General features: G+C 49.7%; 1 protein-coding gene across 2 annotated transcripts; it reads left to right on the top strand.

Annotated features, from left to right (window-relative positions):
• The first annotated feature begins 4323 nt into the window (after positions 1–4323).
• WRAP73 (WD repeat containing, antisense to TP73) lies at positions 4324–19796 on the top strand. 2 transcript variants are annotated; one of them, XM_032131338.1, is made up of 12 exons: positions 4325–4466; positions 5561–5713; positions 6261–6377; positions 13461–13533; positions 14339–14442; positions 15215–15301; positions 15840–15974; positions 16061–16138; positions 17422–17527; positions 17998–18123; positions 18840–19031; positions 19331–19796. In XM_032131338.1, the coding sequence occupies exons 1-12, from the start codon at positions 4398–4400 to the stop codon at positions 19438–19440; spliced, it is 1350 nt and encodes a 449-aa protein (XP_031987229.1). In that variant the 5' UTR covers positions 4325–4397; the 3' UTR covers positions 19441–19796. The 2 variants fall into 2 exon arrangements, with proteins under 2 accessions (XP_031987230.1, XP_031987229.1); XM_032131339.1 differs by lacking the exon at positions 6261–6377 and having other exon boundaries at positions 4324–4466.
• The last annotated feature ends 26 nt before the right edge of the window (positions 19797–19822 follow it).

Genomic DNA, 19822 nt, shown 5'->3' with positions numbered 1-19822 from the left:
GTGACAGCCTGACACCGGGCACCTGAGTTGGTAAAGAATTTACCGACCAATTTACTTACAAATAGGGTTCCCCAAATTTTGCCTGGTGCTGGTGAAATCCCCTCTGGAAGGAGGTGCCATTTAGAGCCCTGTTATGCAGGGAATGGTGGAGACATTCACATTTGGGAAGCTGGGAAAGCTCTGTGGTGGTGAGGCCCTGCAGAAGGAAAAGACACCTGGTGGGAAGCAGTGGGAGCTCTTTGTGCGCATCAAAATTAAACTGGGAAGAGCCTTAGAGCCTAATTCTGCATTGCTCTGGAAGCATTCCTGATGGCTTGGGTGCAATTCCCGTTCCCAAAGATGAGTAAATGGCACCTGGGGCTGAGTTCACGACCAGCCACAGCCCAGGTTCAGCTCCCTGCCCCACCCAGTCTGGAGCCTCTTCTGCCTCTGCCCTGTGTCAGCTCCCTGCTGTCACCAGCTCCCCACACCAAAGGGAAGACCTGGGCTATCATCCTTGACTTCTTCCAGCAAGAGTCCTCCAGCCAGACTCCACCAGGAGGATTAATTATCACCTCCAGAGACCCCAAACTACTTATTAAAGTGGAGATCTCCTCGCCCAGGGAAGGGTCCAGCAAGGAAATCTCCATCCCTTCTGCTTCGATGTGGAAGGGAGACAGTGGTGGATGCTTGGCACGGCTGGCACAGCTCGGGAGGGACCTGCACTGGATTTATTGCAGGTTTCTAGAGGAAAAGAGACCAAAATGTGCAAACCAGGGGGTTGGTGCTGGGATCCAGGGCTGCCGGAGGGATTTGCCGGCGGGATTTGCCGGCGTTCACTGGGAGAGGCGCACTCAGAGCCGGCTCGGGCGTTCGCTGGATTGCTGCTTCCCTCTGTTGCTGGCCAGGGCATTGCAGGGAGACTGCACACGGGAAAAGAGCCCGGCAGCGGGGACAGAAAGCCTGCGAGCAGCGATCCTCCACCTCTGCTCCCTCTGGGGCGGCCAGCCCCGGGATGCGGGACCCGGCGGGGTCGCACCGGGTCCGGTGCCTTCTGCCCGTGAAACTTCCCTGGGAACTGCCGCTGAAATAATTTCCAAAGATTAGTGTGGAAAAGCTCCACGTTCTCAGTTTTCCACGCTGCTGTGGAAAACCCAGCCCCAGAGACAGAGGGAGCAGGAAAAGCACGGACCAAGGTCCTTACAGCCACCCCAATATGGGAGAAGAACTCCCTGGAGAAGCAGAGCAGATGAACCTCTGTCTATCCAACCGTGTTTCACTCACGGTTCCTGAGCCTGAATAAATTACTAGAAAGATTAAAACTCAGCTTTTTTCGTCACAATGAGGACGGTGAGGGGCACCGTGGGCTCTCAGCCTTGCCGGGAGCACTGCCTGCCCGCTGAGTTTCTGCAGTCTCTGGAAGGAGCATCTCTGATCCCATCATCAACTTTAGGGCTCGGGTTTAGCACTCAGAAATGCCCGGTATTTGTTATCACTCGCAGATAACAAATTCACAGCTATCCCGCCCCTCCAGCAGCCCAGAACGAAACACGGCAGCGTTTTGCAGCCACCTTAAAGGGAGATAAATGCCCAAAGCCGATGTAACAGGGCTATGACTAATTCCTAAGGGCTCTCTGGGAGAGCAGGACTTCCCACGGAGCTGCTCCATGACTTGGGAACTGGCCCTGGACCTTCTCTCCTCTGCACAGTGAGACCCATCAGGCTCATCCAGCCCACAGCAAACAACTTAATGTTCGCAAAAATGCTGCCAGTCCCAAGGTGCCAACGCTGCCCTGTGCTATCTTTCCTTTGTCCCGGACTGTTAAATCCACACCTGCAAAATGAGGCTTGTGAAAGCAATGGAGAGTGAGTGAGTGAGCTTTCCTGCAGTTCACTTGGAATCTCAGGAGCCCTCCTTGGGGTCCAGCAGCTTATCAACGATTTGCTTTCCAAGGAGGAGGCAGGTTGGACAGAAACCCTCTCTGGCTGCACTCACGGACAGCAGCTCGTGATGGGGCAGGAGGCTGAGGCCGCTGCTCCCCCTCCCTCCTCGGCAGCCCAGCCTCAGCCCCACTCAGGGACCTGCCTGTGGCCGCCGGCCCCCGCATCCCACCGGCATCCAGCCCCTCCTCTGCTTCGCCCGTTCAAGGCTCCTCCGCAAGCGCTTTAACTCCAGAGCCAAGGCACTTGGGAGCAAACTTTCCAAGACACTTTAATGTTGTGCCACAAGCCCACGAAGCAAAGCGGCCGCAAATCATCCTGCAGCCGCGTTATCGAGCGCTCAGGAGAGGGTCGTGCCGAGAAACTCACACATACCCATAGCAAGGGGTTTCCTTTGGTAGTTTTTTTCCTTCCTACCTGCGTTTTGAGTTCCCCCGGAGGTCTCCCGCAGACAGGAGTAGCCTGGGATTGAGGATCTACGTTATTTACTGCACTACACCGGAGTAGCGTCCCGGTCGCCAAGGCAATGACATTGGAGCCGCGGAAAGCTGTGTGAAAAGTGAGGCAAAAGCTCCTGCGCGCCTTCCTGGAATAGGAGGCAGTTGCAAGGGGGTGGGGAGTGCTCAGCCAAGCGTGCCAGGGAATTAAAGCTGGTCACCAGCGCCAAAGTGACGCCGGGGCAAGTTGGGTGTGGGGGCTGCAAGAGTGGCGGCCACCCGGCAGCACCGCGCCCGAGGCGGCTGCTGGGCTTTAATGACAGTCACAGAATCAGGGAATGGTTTGGGTCGGAGGGGAGCTTAAAAATCATCTTGTTCCAGCCCCTGCCATGGGCACGGACACCTTCCGCTGTCCCAGGGTGCTCCAAGACCCGTCCAGCCTGGCCTTGGGCACTTCCAGGGATGGGATACCCGGCAAGGGACGCTCAGTGTAGATGAAAGGAGGCTCTTCCCCTCATCGGACTGATGGACTGAGCGGGTTTTGTGTTTGCATTCAGCCAAGTGACCGGCTCATCTCTCCTGGAGCCACCGGGACCACCTGCCTGGGGGATGGGGAAGGGCTCCAGGATTCCGTGTGCTGCTTCCCCCAGGGAACAGCGACTTGCCAAGGCACACGGAGAGGGGCAGTGGGTGACGGCTGAACATTTCTGATAAAAACCCATCACCCACAAGGCTAATTATCTGCATCCTGTGGACTCACCCTGTCACACTGACACCCTCCTCACAAGCTCCCGTGTCGCTGGTCACTTGCCCTCGGTCACCCGGGGCAGGCAGCGAGCACTGCTCATCCTTGGGCAATCACCGCTTGTGTTCAGGTCCCCCGTCCCCACTTGGGGACCAACAGACACTCCCTGCCCGCAGGCACCCCCACATCACACGTGGGGCAGATGGTGACGGCAGAGCAGCTGTCACGTCTGTCCCTCTGTTGTGGGGACAGAAAACCGATGCATTCAACCCCCCCAAAAAACATCGGTGGGGCTGGAATCAGCTTCTGGAACTCAAATAATCCGTAATGAAATCAAGACTCGGATATTTGCTCTGATCGTGAGGTTTATTTTTAAGTGATAGTGATTGTGGCCCCCAAACAGGGAGGGGGTCCCACCCGGACTGTGCTGTCACTGGGATGGGAGCCAGGCTGCTGCCGCCCAAAAATTCCGGGGGTACAGACCGGGCGGACAAAGGGAGGCAGTTGTGCATCCCCCTGGCTGTTCAGTGGGGAGGGGATGCAGAGCAGCCTCAGCCCGCGCGATCGGAGAGTTTTGGGGACACTGACTATGTTTTGGGAACACAGACATCCCTGTAACCCTCCTCGTCCCCTCTTGGCTCTTCTGCTCCCTGGCGGCCGGCTGCGCCGGGAGGGGGCTGTTTCCCAAAGGAATATGTCCCCTGAGAGGGTTATCTGGGATCTGCCTCTTCCCTGGTGTGCCTGTATTTATTTATTTATTTATTGATCGGTTCCAGTCAGTTCACATCCTTTTTGCAGGGGTATCTCTATTGCAATTGTTAGTTCCTCGGTCCTGTCCGGGGAACTTGGAGGGACATCCCGCCTGTGCTGCTGTTGCTGTTGGTAATTAGCCGGCGGTGGTGATTAGCCGGAAACGGTGATTAATTAGCCAGAAGGGCTGATTAATTAGCCCGGGCAGTCCCGGGCGCGGGACGCTGCCCGCGGAAAGGCGCCAAATAAGGGTGGGTTCTCTGAGGATGGGGAGAGGAGGGGGAACACGCCCCTCAGCTCATTAATCGCGTCATTACCCGGCTTATTAGCGGCTCATTTGCATACCAATGCGGCTCACGCGGCGCTTTCCCGCGCGCTTCCCGCCGCCGGGCGCCCCCTGCCGGGCCGGCGCAGGGACCACAACTCCCGGCGTGCCCCGGGGCGGCCCCTCCCGCGCGGCCCCGCCCCTTCCGGCGGGCCCCGGCGGAGCGGAGCGGGGCGGGAGGAGCGCGGCGGGTTCGAATCCCGGCGGCGCCGCGCCCGCCATGAACTTCTCGGAGCTGTTCAAGCTCTCGGGACTCCTGGGCCGCTTCTCCCCCGACGGAAAGTGCCTGGTGAGTGCCGGTCGTGGTCAGCGGGGCCGCGCGGCCCGGGACGGGGCGGTTGGCGGGGCCCCCGAGCGGCCGCGGCGCGGGGCCCCCCGGGCCGGGCCGGGCTGAGGGCGGACACGGAGCGGGCAGCGGTGGAGCCCCGGATCCTGCGGATCTGAGCTCGGAGGCTGCTGCCGAGAGGCTTTGGGTCAATAAGGGTCAATACCGGAGACGTGAGTTAGGTTAAATTAACCTTAATCAGTTAGATGAATTAGTACTTTAAATTCAGTAGTACCTGAAGGGAGCCTACAGGAAAGATGGGAGAGGGACTTTTTACAGCGGTTTGGAGAAGCAGGACAAGGGGGAATAGCTTCAAACTGCCAGAGGAGAGGGTTAGATGAGATATTGGGAAGAAATCCTTCCCTGTGAGGGTGGGCAGGCCCTGGCACAGGGTGCCCAGAGAAGCTGGGATCCCTGGAAGTGTCCCAGGCAAGGCTGGACATTGGGGCTTGGAGCAAACTGGGATGGTGGAAGGTGTCTCTGCCCATGGCAGGGAGTAGAACTAGATGAACTTTAGGTCCCTCCCAACCCAAACCATCCTGGGATTCTCTGAAATAAAATGATAGTTATAAGACAGAAAGTAATTTTTTGAAAACTGGAGTTACTTAGCCAGCAGTGATGGAATCAGCAAGGATTCTATTTATTACTGTAAAACCCCCTTTCCCCCTGGGTTAGCTGTTCTCACAGTAGTTTGCAGTGGAGCTCAGTGCATATTGAACAGAATTGTAGAATCCCCAACTGGTTTGAGGTGCAAGGAACCTTAAAGCTCATCTAGTTCAAAGCCCCTGCCATGGGCAGGGACGCCTTCCACTATCCCTGGTTGCTCCAAGCCTCGTCCAGCTTGGCCCTGGACACTTCCAGGGACCCAGGGGCAGCCACGGCTTCCCTGGGCAACCTGTGCCAGTGGCTCACCACCCTGACAGGGAGGATTTTTTCTCTGAAACACAATATTGATCCTCTCTGAACTAAACCTGGGATCGCAGCGAGCCTGGCAGGGACAGTGCCGGTGCTCCATCCAGGATCCCGCCCCACCTCAGCCCTGTCCCTGTTCCCCCCAGGCCTCATGTGTGCAGCACCGGTTGGTGGTTCGGGATGCGAGCTCCCTGCAGCTCCTCCAGCTCTACACCTGCCTGGATCAGATCCAGTACCTCGAGTGGTCCTCGGACTCCCTGTTCATCCTGTGTGCCTTGTACAAGCGAGGCATTGTCCAGGTGAGGATGAAAGCAGGACAGGGCGTGTTCCCTGCTGGGATTGGGGTGTGATGTGAGGGAGAGCTTAACAGCCAGCACTAGCGTGAGGCTTTGCTGAAGCACCTGGTGTTATTGATAACGCAGTTCGAGCATAACACAGCATGCCAGGATTTTGAAAGCCATGACAAACATCTTAGTTTGAAAAAGAATATTTAGGATAAAAATACCTAGCAAAACAGATCAGAATTGGAGATTATCTTACCAGTTTCTTACTGCAGTAGGGAGTAAATGCATGCAAGCTTGTTAAACGGACTAAGCCTGTTTAAATGTTGGATATTCAGAAAAAAACAACCGCACATCATTTGCTATTTCCATTATCACCCAGAGGTGTGGGACTCACTTTTGCAGCGGGATCCAGCGCCAGTCCTTCATGGTTGTAGGTGGTTGCGTGTCCCTGAGCTCCCTGGGGTGGGATGCAGGAGCCTGTTGTCAGCTGCAGGGAGTCCTCCTGAGCAGAGGTTTGGGTCAGCTGTTGCTTCCTGCGCTGTCTGGTTGCTCCCTGCCCCAGGTCTGGTCCCTGGAGCAGCCGGCCTGGCACTGTAGGATCGACGAGGGCTCCGCGGGATTGGTGGCTTCATGCTGGAGTCCGGACGGTCGTCACATCCTCAACACCACCGAGTTCCATGTGAGTGTGGAGGCAGGGTTGCTCCCCACGGTGTCAGATGTTGCTGTCTGCCCTTTGCCTCCTAAAATAACCCAACCCTTAAAGCTGCAGCGGTGGTGGAGAGCACGGATGCAGCTCTGTATTCCTGTGTGTAACTCAGGTTAACTCCAGGTTAGGTGTTTGTTATTCTGCTAGCACTTTGTCCTCTTGCTTCTGGTGATAAGATAGAAAATGAACACTTAAATTTGAAGGTGAAATTATGTTTGAGAACATGTCTTGGTGTTTTTGATTTTGATATTTTGATGGCATTCAACAAAGCAGTTTTAGAAATCCAATATATTGCTTTCACAGTGAGAAAAGCTCAGGATTTCTAGTTAAAAAAACCCAAACCGTAAACATTTCAGAGTGATTTTAAATTAAAACATACAGGCTTAGGTTTATTGACCTATGAGATGAGATTTAGATCCAGATCCTGGAAATATTTTCCCAATTGTTTGATTTGACACATAGGAGCCAGACTGCTGATGGAACCGCTTGTAAAATTAAAATTAAAACACCTCTAAGTGCTTATTAAGACCCGTATTGGGGAACACAGACTCATGTAGAATCCAAATTGGTTTGTGGATGGTGGGTTTGTTGGAAGACCTGTGATTTCTGACTCTTCCACCCTTGGATTAGAGCTGATGATTCCTGTTATTCAGTACAATAATGAAGGGTCAGAAAACAGCCAAGAACTGCATGTGAGACACTTTCTCTTTGTGTTCACTCTTTCCAAACCTGTGGGTGGGTTTTGGGTGGCAGGCTCTTGTGCCATAACACTGGCTAGCACAGAATTCTCATGCTGCAATGCAAGATTCCCCCTTTTTTTGGGCAAATCCCAGTGTCAGTGGGATACGGATGCGGACTCTGCCCTGTGTGTGTGTGTGTGTGTGTTTGCAGACCCCCCTTCCTCGCCCTTTTAGGTAGGAGCCATGAGTTTAGGCCTTGGTTTTCCCAGGTGTGAATTGCCCTGATAGTGGCAATAAAAATTAAAAACAAGCCCAGAATTCCAGCCTGGAGGCAGCAGAGCCATCCCTGCTGGTCAGGCAGCAGCGGAGGAGTCAGAACTGCAGGCTGGGGCTGTGTGAGGCTCCCAGAAAGGATCTTGTGGCACGTGCGTGTGGGGGTGGACCAGCGAGGATTTATTGCCTCCCAACAGAACTCGGTTTGACCTTAGAGGATTTCATTAAGCCTTTGCCAAGTTGGCATCTGTGTTGGGATAAGTTTCCTTTCCAGCTGTAAACAGGTTGCTAAATTAGCTGTTGTCAGACAGCTGCCAGGGCCGGGCCGCGGTTGGAGCTGTGTTTACTCCCTCCCTGCTAAATCCACAGGCTGGGGGGATGGATGTGGGCAGTGCTCAGGACAAGCTTTGGGGATAATTAATATCAGTGTGTTATCAAATCCAGAAATTGCCTGGAGGGTTTGGGGGTTCCCTATCAGGCAGCTCAGCTGGGCTTTGGCGGCTTGATGCTTTCAAACAGCACCAAGTAAGCAGTTGTTCTCGTAATTCTTCAGGTTCATGTGTGAACTCCACTGAAAGCTCACAAGGAACTTCCTTATTCCCTGAGTTTTTTAAAGGTTATGGTTGTGCTAATTTCCTTCTAGCAGTCTGTACTTACCAGTGCCTCAGAAAAATCATTACAGAATCCCAGAATAGTTGGGGTTGTGAGGGCCCTCTGGAGATCATTCAGTCCAAACCCCCTGCCAAGGCAGGGTCAGCTGGAGCCGGTGACACAGGGACACATCCAGGTGGGTTTGGAATGTCTCCAGAGAGGGAGACTCCACACCCTCCCTGGGCAGCTGTTCCAGTGCTCTGCCACCCTCCATGGAAAGAAGTTCTTCATGTTGAAGTGGAACTTGTTGTGTTTTAGTTTATGGCCATTACTCCTTGTCCTGTCACTGGCACCAAAAAAAGGAGTCTGGCACCATCCTCTGACACTTGGAATTCATCAGCTAATTTGTAGGGTTTCTTTGTGATCAGTGTTCCTTCTCTGCTGAAATCCACTCTGGAAGGCAGTTCCACGTTATCAGTGTATCCTGTGGAAGGTGTTGAACCCAATGTGACTCCTTCCAGTGCCATCATTCCACCAGAATTTACAGGCACAGGTAGAGCTTAACCAAGAGCTGCAGGTGAAAGATCTGAAGGAAAGCAAATGGATCCTCTTCACATTCCTGGAAGTGCTCAAAGCCAGGTTGGACAGGGCTTTGAGCAGCCTGGTCTAGTGGAAGGTGTCCCTGCCCATGGCAGGGGGTGGGATAAGATGAGCTTTAAGGTCCCTTCCAACCCAAGCCATCTTGGGATTCTGTGATTCTCTGCTTCCTCATGATCCTCGTGTTTTGGGATAAATAGTGTGAAGATGTTCTGGAGTGTTTCTCTGAAGAGCTGTGCTTACAAACGACATACTTTGTACTTTGTCTCATTCCATGTCAGGTCCCTAAGCATTAAGGAGCTTCTTTGGAACTCCACAGCAGGGAGAAGTGTGTGTTTCTGTGTGTGTATCCCAGCTAATCCTTAGTAACTGTGCGTGGCTGCATCGGCTGAAAATTGCTTCCTGGCGAGGAATGTGCTCCGAATAATCTTCTGAAATCCAGTGCTGACAGACACTGCTATGTAAGGGGACCAAGTGACCCAGTCAAGTCTGGGACAAGAGTTGACAGTCATTTGAGCTGTAGGTTGTTTAAAAGTGTGTTTTTGTCTGCTGAAAATCACCAGTCCTACACCTGCCTGGAGCTGTCAACATCGAGCCGTGGTCCTGGGCCCGGCGCTGGAGACTGTTTATCACGTTACCATCTAAATACTTTTTATTTCTCAGCTGTTTTCAGGCTATTTTAAAAATGCTTCTGCTTTTGGTTTGTTTTTCCACTGCAAAACAACAGCTGAAAACTTCTCAGACACCATTATCATGAGGATTTGAGTTTGACAACTCCACTCAATGGAGTCATCTATGCTGAAGAGAAAGTATCCCCCAAAAGGAGCAGTGGAGAATGGCTTGCTGCAACTTATCTGACCACGGGCTGTTCTCCTGCTATAAAAGCAATTGTCCCTTCTCCATGAATTCCCTGAGAAAGGCAACGAGCAGCAATGGAAATTTCCTGTCATTTTTGAAGTGTTTGGTTTCTTTTTTCACCCTCTGTGTTTGGTGTTTCTGTTGCTCCCGATCCTGTCTGCAAGCTGTGACACAATCCTTCTAATCTTCTTCATCTCATTTATGTTGGCAACGTAAACGAGACTGTGGAATGTTCCAGGTGGGAATATGAGGATATTCCCTTTCTGTTACAATTGAGTTGTAAACACAATATTAAGGGAAGGGGGTGTGAAATCCACACATTAAGCACGTAATGTGAGTTTCTCAGTTTGTAGGAATGTCTGAGTGGGCACAAATGGAACAACAGGAAAGGATTCTACTTTCAGGAATCAAAATGATTTGGTTTTGCCTGTTCCTAGCACTAGGCTGAACCATCAGGTTGTGTGAGCTGGGTGAGAAGTTACAATGGAGTTATGGAGTGTATCTGTGTGCTTCCCTCTGAGCCTCCAGCCCTTGCTGGAGAGAGCGGAGTTGAACAGACAAAAAGCGCCAGGATGAGAGGACACAGCCTCAAGCTGTGCCAGGGAAGGGTCAGGTTGGACACCAGGAGGAATTTTTTCATGGAAAAGGTGGTCAGGCATTGGAAGGCGCTGCCCAGGGAGGTGGTGGAGTCCCCATCCCTGGGGGTGCCACTCAGTGCTGAGTGACAAGGTGGGGATCAGGCACAGCTTGGACTGGACTCAGTGATCCTGCTGGTCTTTTCCAACCTCAGTGGTTCTGTGAATAGAGGATTTAAAACAAGATGATCTTTAAGGGCCTTTCCAACCCAAACCATGCGGTGATTCTGTGATCTTACTAGATGTTAAAGGCTGATAGATGGAGTGAAGATGAGGGCTTTGCTTATCAGACACTTAGAGGCATCTGGTTTAGTTGTAGTCTGGGTTTTTGCAGGTGTATTTTTGTGTGTGACTGTGCCATGAAACGTGTGCTGGCTGTGCTCTCTGGGCTCTCCCCAGTGCTGCAGAGGCACTGGGGCAGTTTGGTGTCCATGTTTTTGGGCATGCAGGGCAGGGCAGTGCCCCCCCAGCAATATCAGGGTGTGATGGCACCCAAATATCTGGTGCCAGGAGCGTGTGCTCAGTAGTGAAGAACAGAGAAACCATTATTGTCCTCTCTGAGGAGTTATAAAGCTTGACCCTTTTGGAGAAGCTTCTGTCTTTACAGCAAATGGAGGTTTAGATTGGATATTAGGAAAAATTTCTTCATGGAAAGGGTTGTCAAGCATTGGGACAGGCCCCTCAGGGGAGGGATGGAGTCAACATCCCTTGAGGGATTTAAAAGACATTTAGATGTGGTGCTTGGGGACGTGGTCTACGGGTGGCCTTGGCAGTGCTGGGGAAGTAGTTGGACTCTGTGGTCTTTGAGGGCTTTCCCATCCTACATGACTCTGTGGCTCCCTGACGGAGCAGAGATGGATGCAGAAATATTTCAAAACAAAGGTGGCCTTGCCTTTTCTTTGGCTGAGCCTCGGGCAGGGCAGAGGTGACAGTGGGAACTCAGTGGTGTTTCTCATCTACAGAGATTTTCCTCTTCCTGTGCACCTGAGCTCAACATGAGCAGCAAGGTTTTGCCTCCTGAGGCTTGAAGCAGCCAGTGTGGTCCAGGATGGAAGTGTGTGTGATGCCCAGCAGGCCAGGGGAGCTGTTCATGAGGCCGAGCAGCAGCACTTAAGATGCCTTTGTCAGGAAAAATGATGATCCAGCCCTCAGCATTCGAAGCCTGCAGCTGCTAAGCTTGTATTAAGTGGCTGGAGAATGTGTGCTGTGTGTTTTGCTTAAGGGAGGCAGGGCAGCCAGTGCATTTAGGGCTGCAATTAATAGTCCCCAGCAGCATTTCAGTGCTGCAGTTGCTGCAGAAGAATGTGTGGAGGCATCGTGTTGGTATTTTTAAAGTAAATCTTGCCTGAGGAGCAGACTGACAACGCTGGGTTTGGGTGGCCGGAAGTGAGCAGGCCCAGGGATAAAAGTTGATTTATGTTGTTCATCTTGTGGATTCCTCCAGGAGCTGCTAAACTTAGAGGAGGAGGTTCTGCCCCTCTGCCCCGCTCAGGTGAGGCCCCACCTGCAGAGCTGCCTCCAGCTCTGGGGTCCCAGCATAGGAAGGACATGGAGCTGCTGGAGAGAGTCCAGAGGAGGCACCAAGATCAGAGGGATGGAGCAGCTCTGCTGGGAGGAAAGGCTGAGAGAGTTGGGACTGTCCAGCCTGGAGAAGAGAAGGTTCTGGGGCGACCTAATTGTGGCCTTCCAGTGCCTGAAGGGAACTTACAGGAAAGATGGAGAGGGGCCCCTATTTCCAAGGGCCTGGAGTGACAGGACAAAGGGGAATGGCTTCACACTGACAGAGGTTAGAGTTAGGTGAGATACTGGCAAGAAATACTTCCCAGTGGGGTTGGACAGGGCTTGGAGCAACCTGGTCTACTAGAAGGTGTCTATGTCCATGGCAGGGGGTGGGGCAAGATGAGCTTTAAGGTCCCTTCCAGCCCAAATCATTCTATGATTCCATGGAAAAAAAATTTCTGTGTTGTTTCCTCAAATCTCAGAAGTTTGTCTGACGTGTAAGGCAGAAGGGACTGTTCTGGGACTCCACGGATCTCTGATGGGGAGGCAGCATTTATTGGGATGCTGAGGCTTGGTTTGAACCCTGTAAATCCCTGGAATTGTGCTTCCCACCAAAACTGATCATGTCAGCAAGAAAAAAACATTCAGGTTCTGTTGCAACACAGCCTGCAGTGTTACCAGTAAAGCAGATCCATAGGGTGCTCCCTCAGGATCCTTTGTCACCACTGAACAGTGCCAGGTACTTCAGGGAAGGAAAAGGTGTGTTGAGGACTAACCTGCAAAAAGGTGTAGCAGAACCTTCCTCCCAAGACTGCTGGGATGCTGCTGGGCTGTGTGGGATTTGGGAGGAGGAGGAAACAGAGACGGTGCTGGTGTTTTACATAATGGATCAGAATTAATTTTGGCGTTCAGTGGTTCAGGGAAAAGCAGCTTCGTGATGGAGGTGCTTCACTGCAAAAAGTTCTACCTGTAGCTCTTCCTTGGTGCAGTAAAATGCAGGAGAACACAAGTTAAAAACCTGTCCCTGGAAGCATTCCTTGCTCCAGCTCCAAATGCAAAGGTTCACGTGCCATGCTGGTGAATGCCCATGTGTCTGGAGCTGCCGTTGCTAAGGGAGAGGGAGTATTTGTTTTTAATTGGGTAATGTGCAGATGGCGAGGCAGGGCCTGGAGTGCAGCTGTGACCTTGGGGAGCTGTGGGGAGGCTGGGTCTGCAGCTGCCTGCCCTCTCTGCAGCTCTTGGTGCTTGTGGAAGCACAGTTCTCCAGAAATCCCCCAAACACCAGTGTAAAGCAATGCTTTGCATTAGCAGGTTTTGGGTGTCTTCGAATTTTTCAGTAATTCTGTAACGGTGCCTCCTTGTGTGTGGCTGAGGAGGGAAGAGCAAAACACAAATCAGCCATCAAAGCTGAAGGTGACTAAATGTTGAAAAATACAGCTCAATTTTCACACTTGGTAGCCTTTTCCCAAGGGATACAAAGTTCTAAAGTGGCTGTAACTTGTCATCCCTTCGTAAGGGCAGGAAACTCCCCATCTCTCCTCCAGATTCTGTGATGAAATGCGTTTTTCCAACTGCAAAGTGACTCTGGGCAATAGATTGGGAAGATACATTTGTGCTAATGTCAGGAAATTCAGTATTCGTGAAGAGCTTTTCTCCATATCAGTGGTTTGAATTTTGTATCCCCATCTAGAGTACCTATTTAAGCTTGGGGTAAATTCCCTGCTAACTGCCAGAAACTGGGAGACAATTCCTCATAGTTGCTTCCCAGGGCATTGTGTTTTCCAAAATAGCTGCAGAATTAATTAATCACAGAAGGTTAATTGATCCACTTAGTGTTGCTGAATTAGGTTGATGTTTTCCTATTAATTCTTTTATTTTTAATCTACAAAAATAACTAAAACTGTTCCCTGTCTCTCCGCCAGCTGCGAATCACGGTGTGGTCCTTGTGCACCAAGTCTGTGTCTTACATCAAGTACCCCAAAGCGTGCCAGCAAGGTAAGTGTCACACATCCACCTGGGAATGATCCTTTAATGGGGCAGAAAGGGAAAGCGAATTTAATGTAGTGACAAACGCCATGTTTGGGAACAGGGGCTGGTCCCGTCCCTTCTGAGCAGCACCTGCAGCCAGGTTGTTGTCTCTGAGTGAAGGATTCCAGCTGATCCACGTGCCTGCTCTTCACACGTGCATCTGTGTTGTGTTTGCTTTTGAGGGATCCTTTAAGACATTAAATTATGCTGGATGTGCTCGTGATGAAAAACAGTAATCCAAAGTGACTTTTATCATCTTCTGCACATGGGAAGGTTGGAAAGGGAAGCTTGTGTCAGGGCTGTCAGACCACGTGGCTGTGGTGAGCAGGTTGCTGCCCAAGGCTTGTATCCCACAGATGACAAAGACAATTATGTGTTCCATGCAAAATCCAAGTGGATGGGGAGCAACGCCTGGGAGTTGGTGGAGACCCGATGGTTGCATAACTGATCCACTTAGCCAGGCTAAATGAAGTGGTTATTTGAAATCTGTTGGGTTTCTATAACAACTGTCAGTGGTTAGATGTGTTTTGAAGCACGCTGGAGCTCTGCATCCTGAGAAATTGTACATTCCAAGCTTAAAAATTGCTGACACCATGAATCAGTAACACTGTGCTTTGCCTTGGTTAATGCGACCGTCTGTGAAAAAATTGTCTCCTCTTTTATTTCTGCTTTGAAATGGGAGTAACTGTTCCTCGCTGAAGACTCATCAGCTCTTCTGCCTTGTTGTCTGACTTCTATTTAAGCCAGTTTTAATTAATCTGTCCCATGGCAGGGGTGGTTTTCACCAAGGACGGGCGCTACATGGCCGTGGCAGAGCGACGTGACTGCAAGGATTTCATCAGCATCTTCGTGTGCAACAACTGGCAGCTCCTCAGGGTAAGCTCTGCCTCTCCTCCCACTCTGCTGGGGGGTTTACATGCACATATTGCACACTACTCCATTAGTGACAGTGAGAGAAGCAAGTGCTTGGTACTCGGGGTATGTGATATAAACTGTTCACACATGGGATCAGGCATTGGCCACGGGCTGGATCTGAGCAATTAAACCTCACTAAGAACTTGTCTGTATGTTGTGTCACCTCTAATTTGGAAATTCTGAGTCTCACCAGAAGCTGAGAGAAAATCTGGGAAACACCACTACATGTTTGTTGTGTTCCTGAGCTCTTTCCTAATGAACCTTGTAGTGGAAGCTGTGGAGGCCCCTGGATCCCTGGAAGTGTCTAAGGCCAGGTTGGACAGGGCTTGGAGCAGCCCGATCTAGTGGAAGGTGTCCCTGCCCATGGGACAAGATGATCTTTAAGGTCCCTTCTAACCCAAATCATTCTGGGATTCTGTGATCCTCTACTAGGCTTTGAGACAAGGAATTAGGCTTCCTGGGTTTTTGACTGATTCAGTGTAACTAATTTAATTTTCTTATGAAATGCTGTTCATTTGAAGGTATAGAAACTTTTGGCTTTTCTGTAAAGGGGATCAAAGATCCACTGAATGCAGCATGTATTACAGGAGGAAATATTTCTGTTGCTACTCCGGCACACAAAAAGCTCTTTTGTGTTTGTGGTAGCCCTTGAAAGGTTAAAACTGAGCATTCTGTTAGCTTAGGATTCCTTGACATATTTCAGATGGTTTTGTGGTTTCTCTTTTGTGAGCAGCATTTTGACACTGAAACCCAGGATCTGTCTGGGATTGAGTGGGCTCCCAATGGCTGTGTGCTGGCAGCGTGGGACACGTGCCTGGAGGTAGGAGAAAAAGCAGATTATTTTCATGGAGAGTTCAAGCTGGTCTTTGGCCATCATGTATAAAGCAGTGACTAAAATAATTAGTGTTTAAAAAGTTTCTTTTGGACATAGCAGGTTGTGGGTCCAGCTTTTGTTAAATATAACACTTGTATTGGGGATGGGTGTCCTTGCAAGTGGATGTCACTGTTCTGTAAATCTTTAATGACAGCAAATTATTTCTACTTGCAAAAAAAAAAAAAAAAGTGAACATTGCAGAACCTGCTTTTGAAATAATGAAAGAATAATGGAAGAAGAACATTGGAAGAATTAAGAGTCTTTTACAGCTTTACTGGCATTGCATTGCACAGTGATTTTACAGTTAATGAAAGTACTCATCCAAAAAGAGAGCAACGAAGCCTCTTAACTCATAGATAACCATTGGTACCTTCGAATTGAACTTGCTGCATGTTGAACAGGCAGTGTTTGGCAGGGATGATTTGCCTGCCTGTGGTTTTTAACACCTTTGCTGGCTTTTAGAGTGGCTCTGTCTGTGTTTCAGTACAAGGTCCTGCTGTACTCCCTCGATGGGCGGCTGCTCTCCTCCTTCCGTGCCTACGAGTGGCCCCTGGGTGTCAAATCAATCGCCTGGAGTCCCAGCAGCCAGTTCCTGGCCATTGGCAGCTTTGATGAAAAGGTGAGAAGTGTTTCCTACCTCTTTTATCTAAACCATTTTGAGAACTTTGTCCTAACAGTCTCCCCTTGCCACGCTTCCTGAGCCAGGTGCGTATCCTGAACCACGTGACGTGGAAGAAGATCACGGAGCTTGACCATCCAGCAACCATTGCCAGCAAAAAGACTGTAAGTGTGGATCCCAAATCCATGGAGTCCTTAGCAGAGCTCAGGTGCTGCTGTTTGTATCTGAAACATCCTGATGAATCCATTTGATTCTGGAGACTTTGCTTTTTCCCCACTAGGTCTTGGGAAATTGCATGGCAACCTCGGAATGTAAGAAAAATGTGGGAATCCTTTCAAATTTGATGGAGTATGTCTATGTTCATCTCTCTTGAGCAGTAATAGATTCTCAGATGCTCCTGTCACGTGCCAGTGTATTTTGGTGTAGGTGGTGGCTGCATTACAGGTTTGGGTGTGCAGCCAGCAGCAAACTGGAAAACTGAACAGGAGAGATTTGTCCCAGCCTTGTACAATTCCTGACTTTAAACAGTGCTGGAACTGGATTGTGTTCAGATTTTCCATCCTGTGTGGACAGGCTCATCCAGCTCACCTAAAGGGCATTTCCTGGAACATCTGTCAGCATTGATTTTAATCCTTTGTACCTGTACCTGCAAGGCCTGACGGATTCTGGGCTGTTGGCAGCAGGTGCAGAGCTGCTGTTCCCAAAACCCTGAGCTGATCTCATCCCTGGAGGTAACAAGAACGGTATAGAGGGACTGCACAGACCTCCTGGAACAGTTTGTATGTGGATTGTAAGCTTGCAATATTCACATGACTCTGCCTCTTAACCAGAAGCAAGGCACGAGCCATTAAAGCACCTCAGCAAAGCTTCTCACGGCTGAATAATGCCTTAACTTCCAGTTAGGTGTAAAATATGTCATGGAAAACAAATGGAAATAGCTCTGTTAATCTCCACTACACAGACAGGAATTGCAGTTGCTGTGTTTTGTCCTGGTGCTTGTGTTTGGGAATATGTTGCAGGCACACTAAAATATTTTTGCTATTTTCCTTCTGCAGTGCTGCACTTTATTTGTGACAGAATCAGATTAAAGATTTTTGGTTGCAAAAATGAGATTCATGTTCCCACTGTAATGGGGATGATTTATTTTGCTGTCAGAAATACTGAACGAGGTGCACTCCCTCAGACTTACTGTTTGTAGACTTTAAGGTTTGTGCATTTGTCACAGGAGTGTTTTTCCTGATCAAGGTTCCACGTGGCCCACGATTCACTGGGAATACTGGATTCCATACCTGCCTGCTGAAGCCCTTTCCTCTGTTGATGAACCAGGGGATGCTGAGATGTAATAAATGTGCAAATGAGTCAGTGGGATGTGGGTATTTGGTAACAGCCCATGTTCAAACTCTCCGAGGCCCTTCTGTAGAGCTCTCACTTGTTTGTTTCTTTGTAGATTGTGTATAAAGAAGTGGAGAAATCCCCAACTGTTGACACAGAGAGACTTTCTTTCCCTCCAACAAGAGAATTGGCTAGTTCTCTCTTCAGCACAAAGAGTAAATGTAAGCCAAAGTTTACTCAAACCAGACACTTGAGTTTGCCTTGGGAAATCTTTAAATAAACATTGTAGATGACCTCTGCCCCTTGGATGGTGGAACAGATCCTCTGGATGTTCTCAAGGGCAGTAAAAATCAGAAGCAGTGTTTGTGGCACTGTAAATCACCTCTGGTTAACACTGTTAGAAATATTAGTTAAAAGGTAGTAGAAAAATTCATCTCTCCTCATTTTCCTGATTTAATCTCAGTCTTTCCTGAATCACCAGCCTTTCCTTTTCTGTAGGAGGGCAGGAATAGTAGTAGGGTGCCTGTGTGAAGATGTGATATCTTAAAGCAATTGCAATTTTGATTGGAACATCTTGGAGAAGAGTAAAATTTGGTCCTATCACTTGAGAGATGAGAGGTTTTAACAGTTGGATGTAAATGCATTGTCCTTCCAGGCTCACTTAGTGAAATACTTTCATTTCCCGTTCCAGATGACATTTCCCAGGTGCCAGTTTCTTTACAGTATGTCAAACCAGTTGCTGACAGGGCAAATCCCAAAGTGGGAGTTGGGATGTTGGCCTTCAGTGCAGATAACTGTTTCCTGGCAACCAAAAATGGTAAGTTCCGACTGCCCTGCCTTAGAGGGGAAACCATGTGGCATGTGGGGGGTTTCCTTAGCAGAAATGATCCTTTGCTCTATAAAAAGAGCAAAGTATGGCCCTGTAAAATCAGCTCTGTTGAGAGATGTAACTACAGAGGAATCCCAGCCTGTCTTCTAGTGTGTGTTAACTGTTGTGAGCTGCCAGAACTGCTGATCAGGGCATGAACTCAGCCTTGGCTCTGTATTTAATGAAAATAGTGGGGTTTTATGTTTCTTCAAGTTTATGTGAGCTCACTGTAATGAAACAAATCTTCCCACTCAGAGCCTGGGTCTCTTGAAAGGCAGAACGCTGCACAACCTATAGCGAGAGGAATTCTGAATAGTGAAAGTCATGGAATTAATGTTCCATTTTTCCCTTTGATGGTCCTGAGGGGCTGTTCATGCCTGGATGCCAAAGCTCTGGGTCAGGTGCAAAACCCATCAGACAGACTAATTTGATAAAAGCCAGGGAAGGACTGGGAGATGGACTAGGTCACTTTTACCTTTCTTTGCAATATTTCCAAGGCTGACTATTTCCTGAAGGCTCTGCTTGGCAAAACTCAAGTGGTGGTAACCCCGGGGTGTACCTAAAGGTTTGTGTTGTATGAATTCTGTTTGTTACTGTGCATTTAGAAAAACCAAGCGTGATCCTTTTATCCTTCCGCTATCACACGATTGCTGCTTCCTCTCCAGACAACATTCCCAACGCCGTGTGGATCTGGGACATCCGGAAGCTGAAGCTGTCGGTGGTGTTGGAGCAGCTGTGCACGATCCAGTGTTTCCAGTGGGATCCCTGCCAGCCCCGCCTGGCCGTGTGCACAGGCACCAGCAGAGTGTACCTGTGGTCCCCAGCTGGCTGCATGGTCGTGCAGGTGCCTGGGGAAGGTGAGGCCCTGCAGCAGCTGCCACAGCCTCTCAGCAACTGCTCAGTGACAAAATGTTATTCCATTTATAAATTGATCTGAGTGTTGTCATGGAAAATAGCGCAGGTGTGTTCTTGGAGCTGCTTAAAAATGGGTGTTTTCACCCTTGGAAAAAGAGGAGTTCCTAAGGAGACACAGCAAATGTCTCAAGGGCAGCATGGGGCCAGCAGGGATTTGTGTGGCTGATTCCAGCTGCCTTTTTCTCTGGCAGGAGGACGGGCTGCCAGCTCCTTGCTGACACACTCTGATTTCTTCCCGCAGGTGACTTCCAGATTGTGTCTCTCTCCTGGCATTCCAGTGGGGACTCCATGGTTCTCCTGAGTAAGGACAACTTCTGTGTGTGTTACTTGGAAAGAGAAGAGGTAAAATAAAAGAACTAAAATGCATTAAAAGTGCTCCCAAGTCTGAGGAAGAAAGAGGAAAGGAGTCAAAAGCTGTTGCCCAGTCTGAAGTGTTTGTATTTATAAGTTATTTATTTGAAGGAGCTCCAAGCTCAGTGTGTGAAATACTGTGACTGCATTTGAATGAAGTGATGTAGCAAGTGAAACATAGGGAACAAGCCTCTGTTGCAAGAAAACCTGAGTATTGATGGAGTTGAACATCTCTTTTTCAACTCTGAACTCTTATTTTCTAAGACTGTAGCTCTGTGTGTATATAATGTATAGCTATTATTTAAATTTTCTAATCTCCAATAAATATTTTGATAGTTACAAACTATAAACCTGCACCTCTGCACTTGAAAGTCTGTTTCAG

This window comes from Corvus moneduloides, chromosome 22 (genome assembly GCF_009650955.1).
Source record: "Corvus moneduloides isolate bCorMon1 chromosome 22, bCorMon1.pri, whole genome shotgun sequence".
Taxonomy (NCBI): Eukaryota; Metazoa; Chordata; class Aves; order Passeriformes; family Corvidae; genus Corvus; species Corvus moneduloides.
Note: the sequence above shows the minus strand (reverse complement) of the source record. Positions and strands in the feature narration are given on the sequence as shown.

Bases quoted from the DNA above. Each gene is read 5' to 3' on its own strand.
- WRAP73 (XM_032131338.1), top strand. From the start codon at position 4,398: ATGAACTTCTCGGAGCTGTTCAAGCTCTCGGGACTCCTGGGCCGCTTC. The intron at 5,714-6,260 runs GTGAGGATGAAA...TCCCTGCCCCAG, and splicing joins ACAAGCGAGGCATTGTCCAG to GTCTGGTCCCTGGAGCAGCC. The intron at 19,032-19,330 runs GTGAGGCCCTGC...TTCTTCCCGCAG, and splicing joins CGTGCAGGTGCCTGGGGAAG to GTGACTTCCAGATTGTGTCT.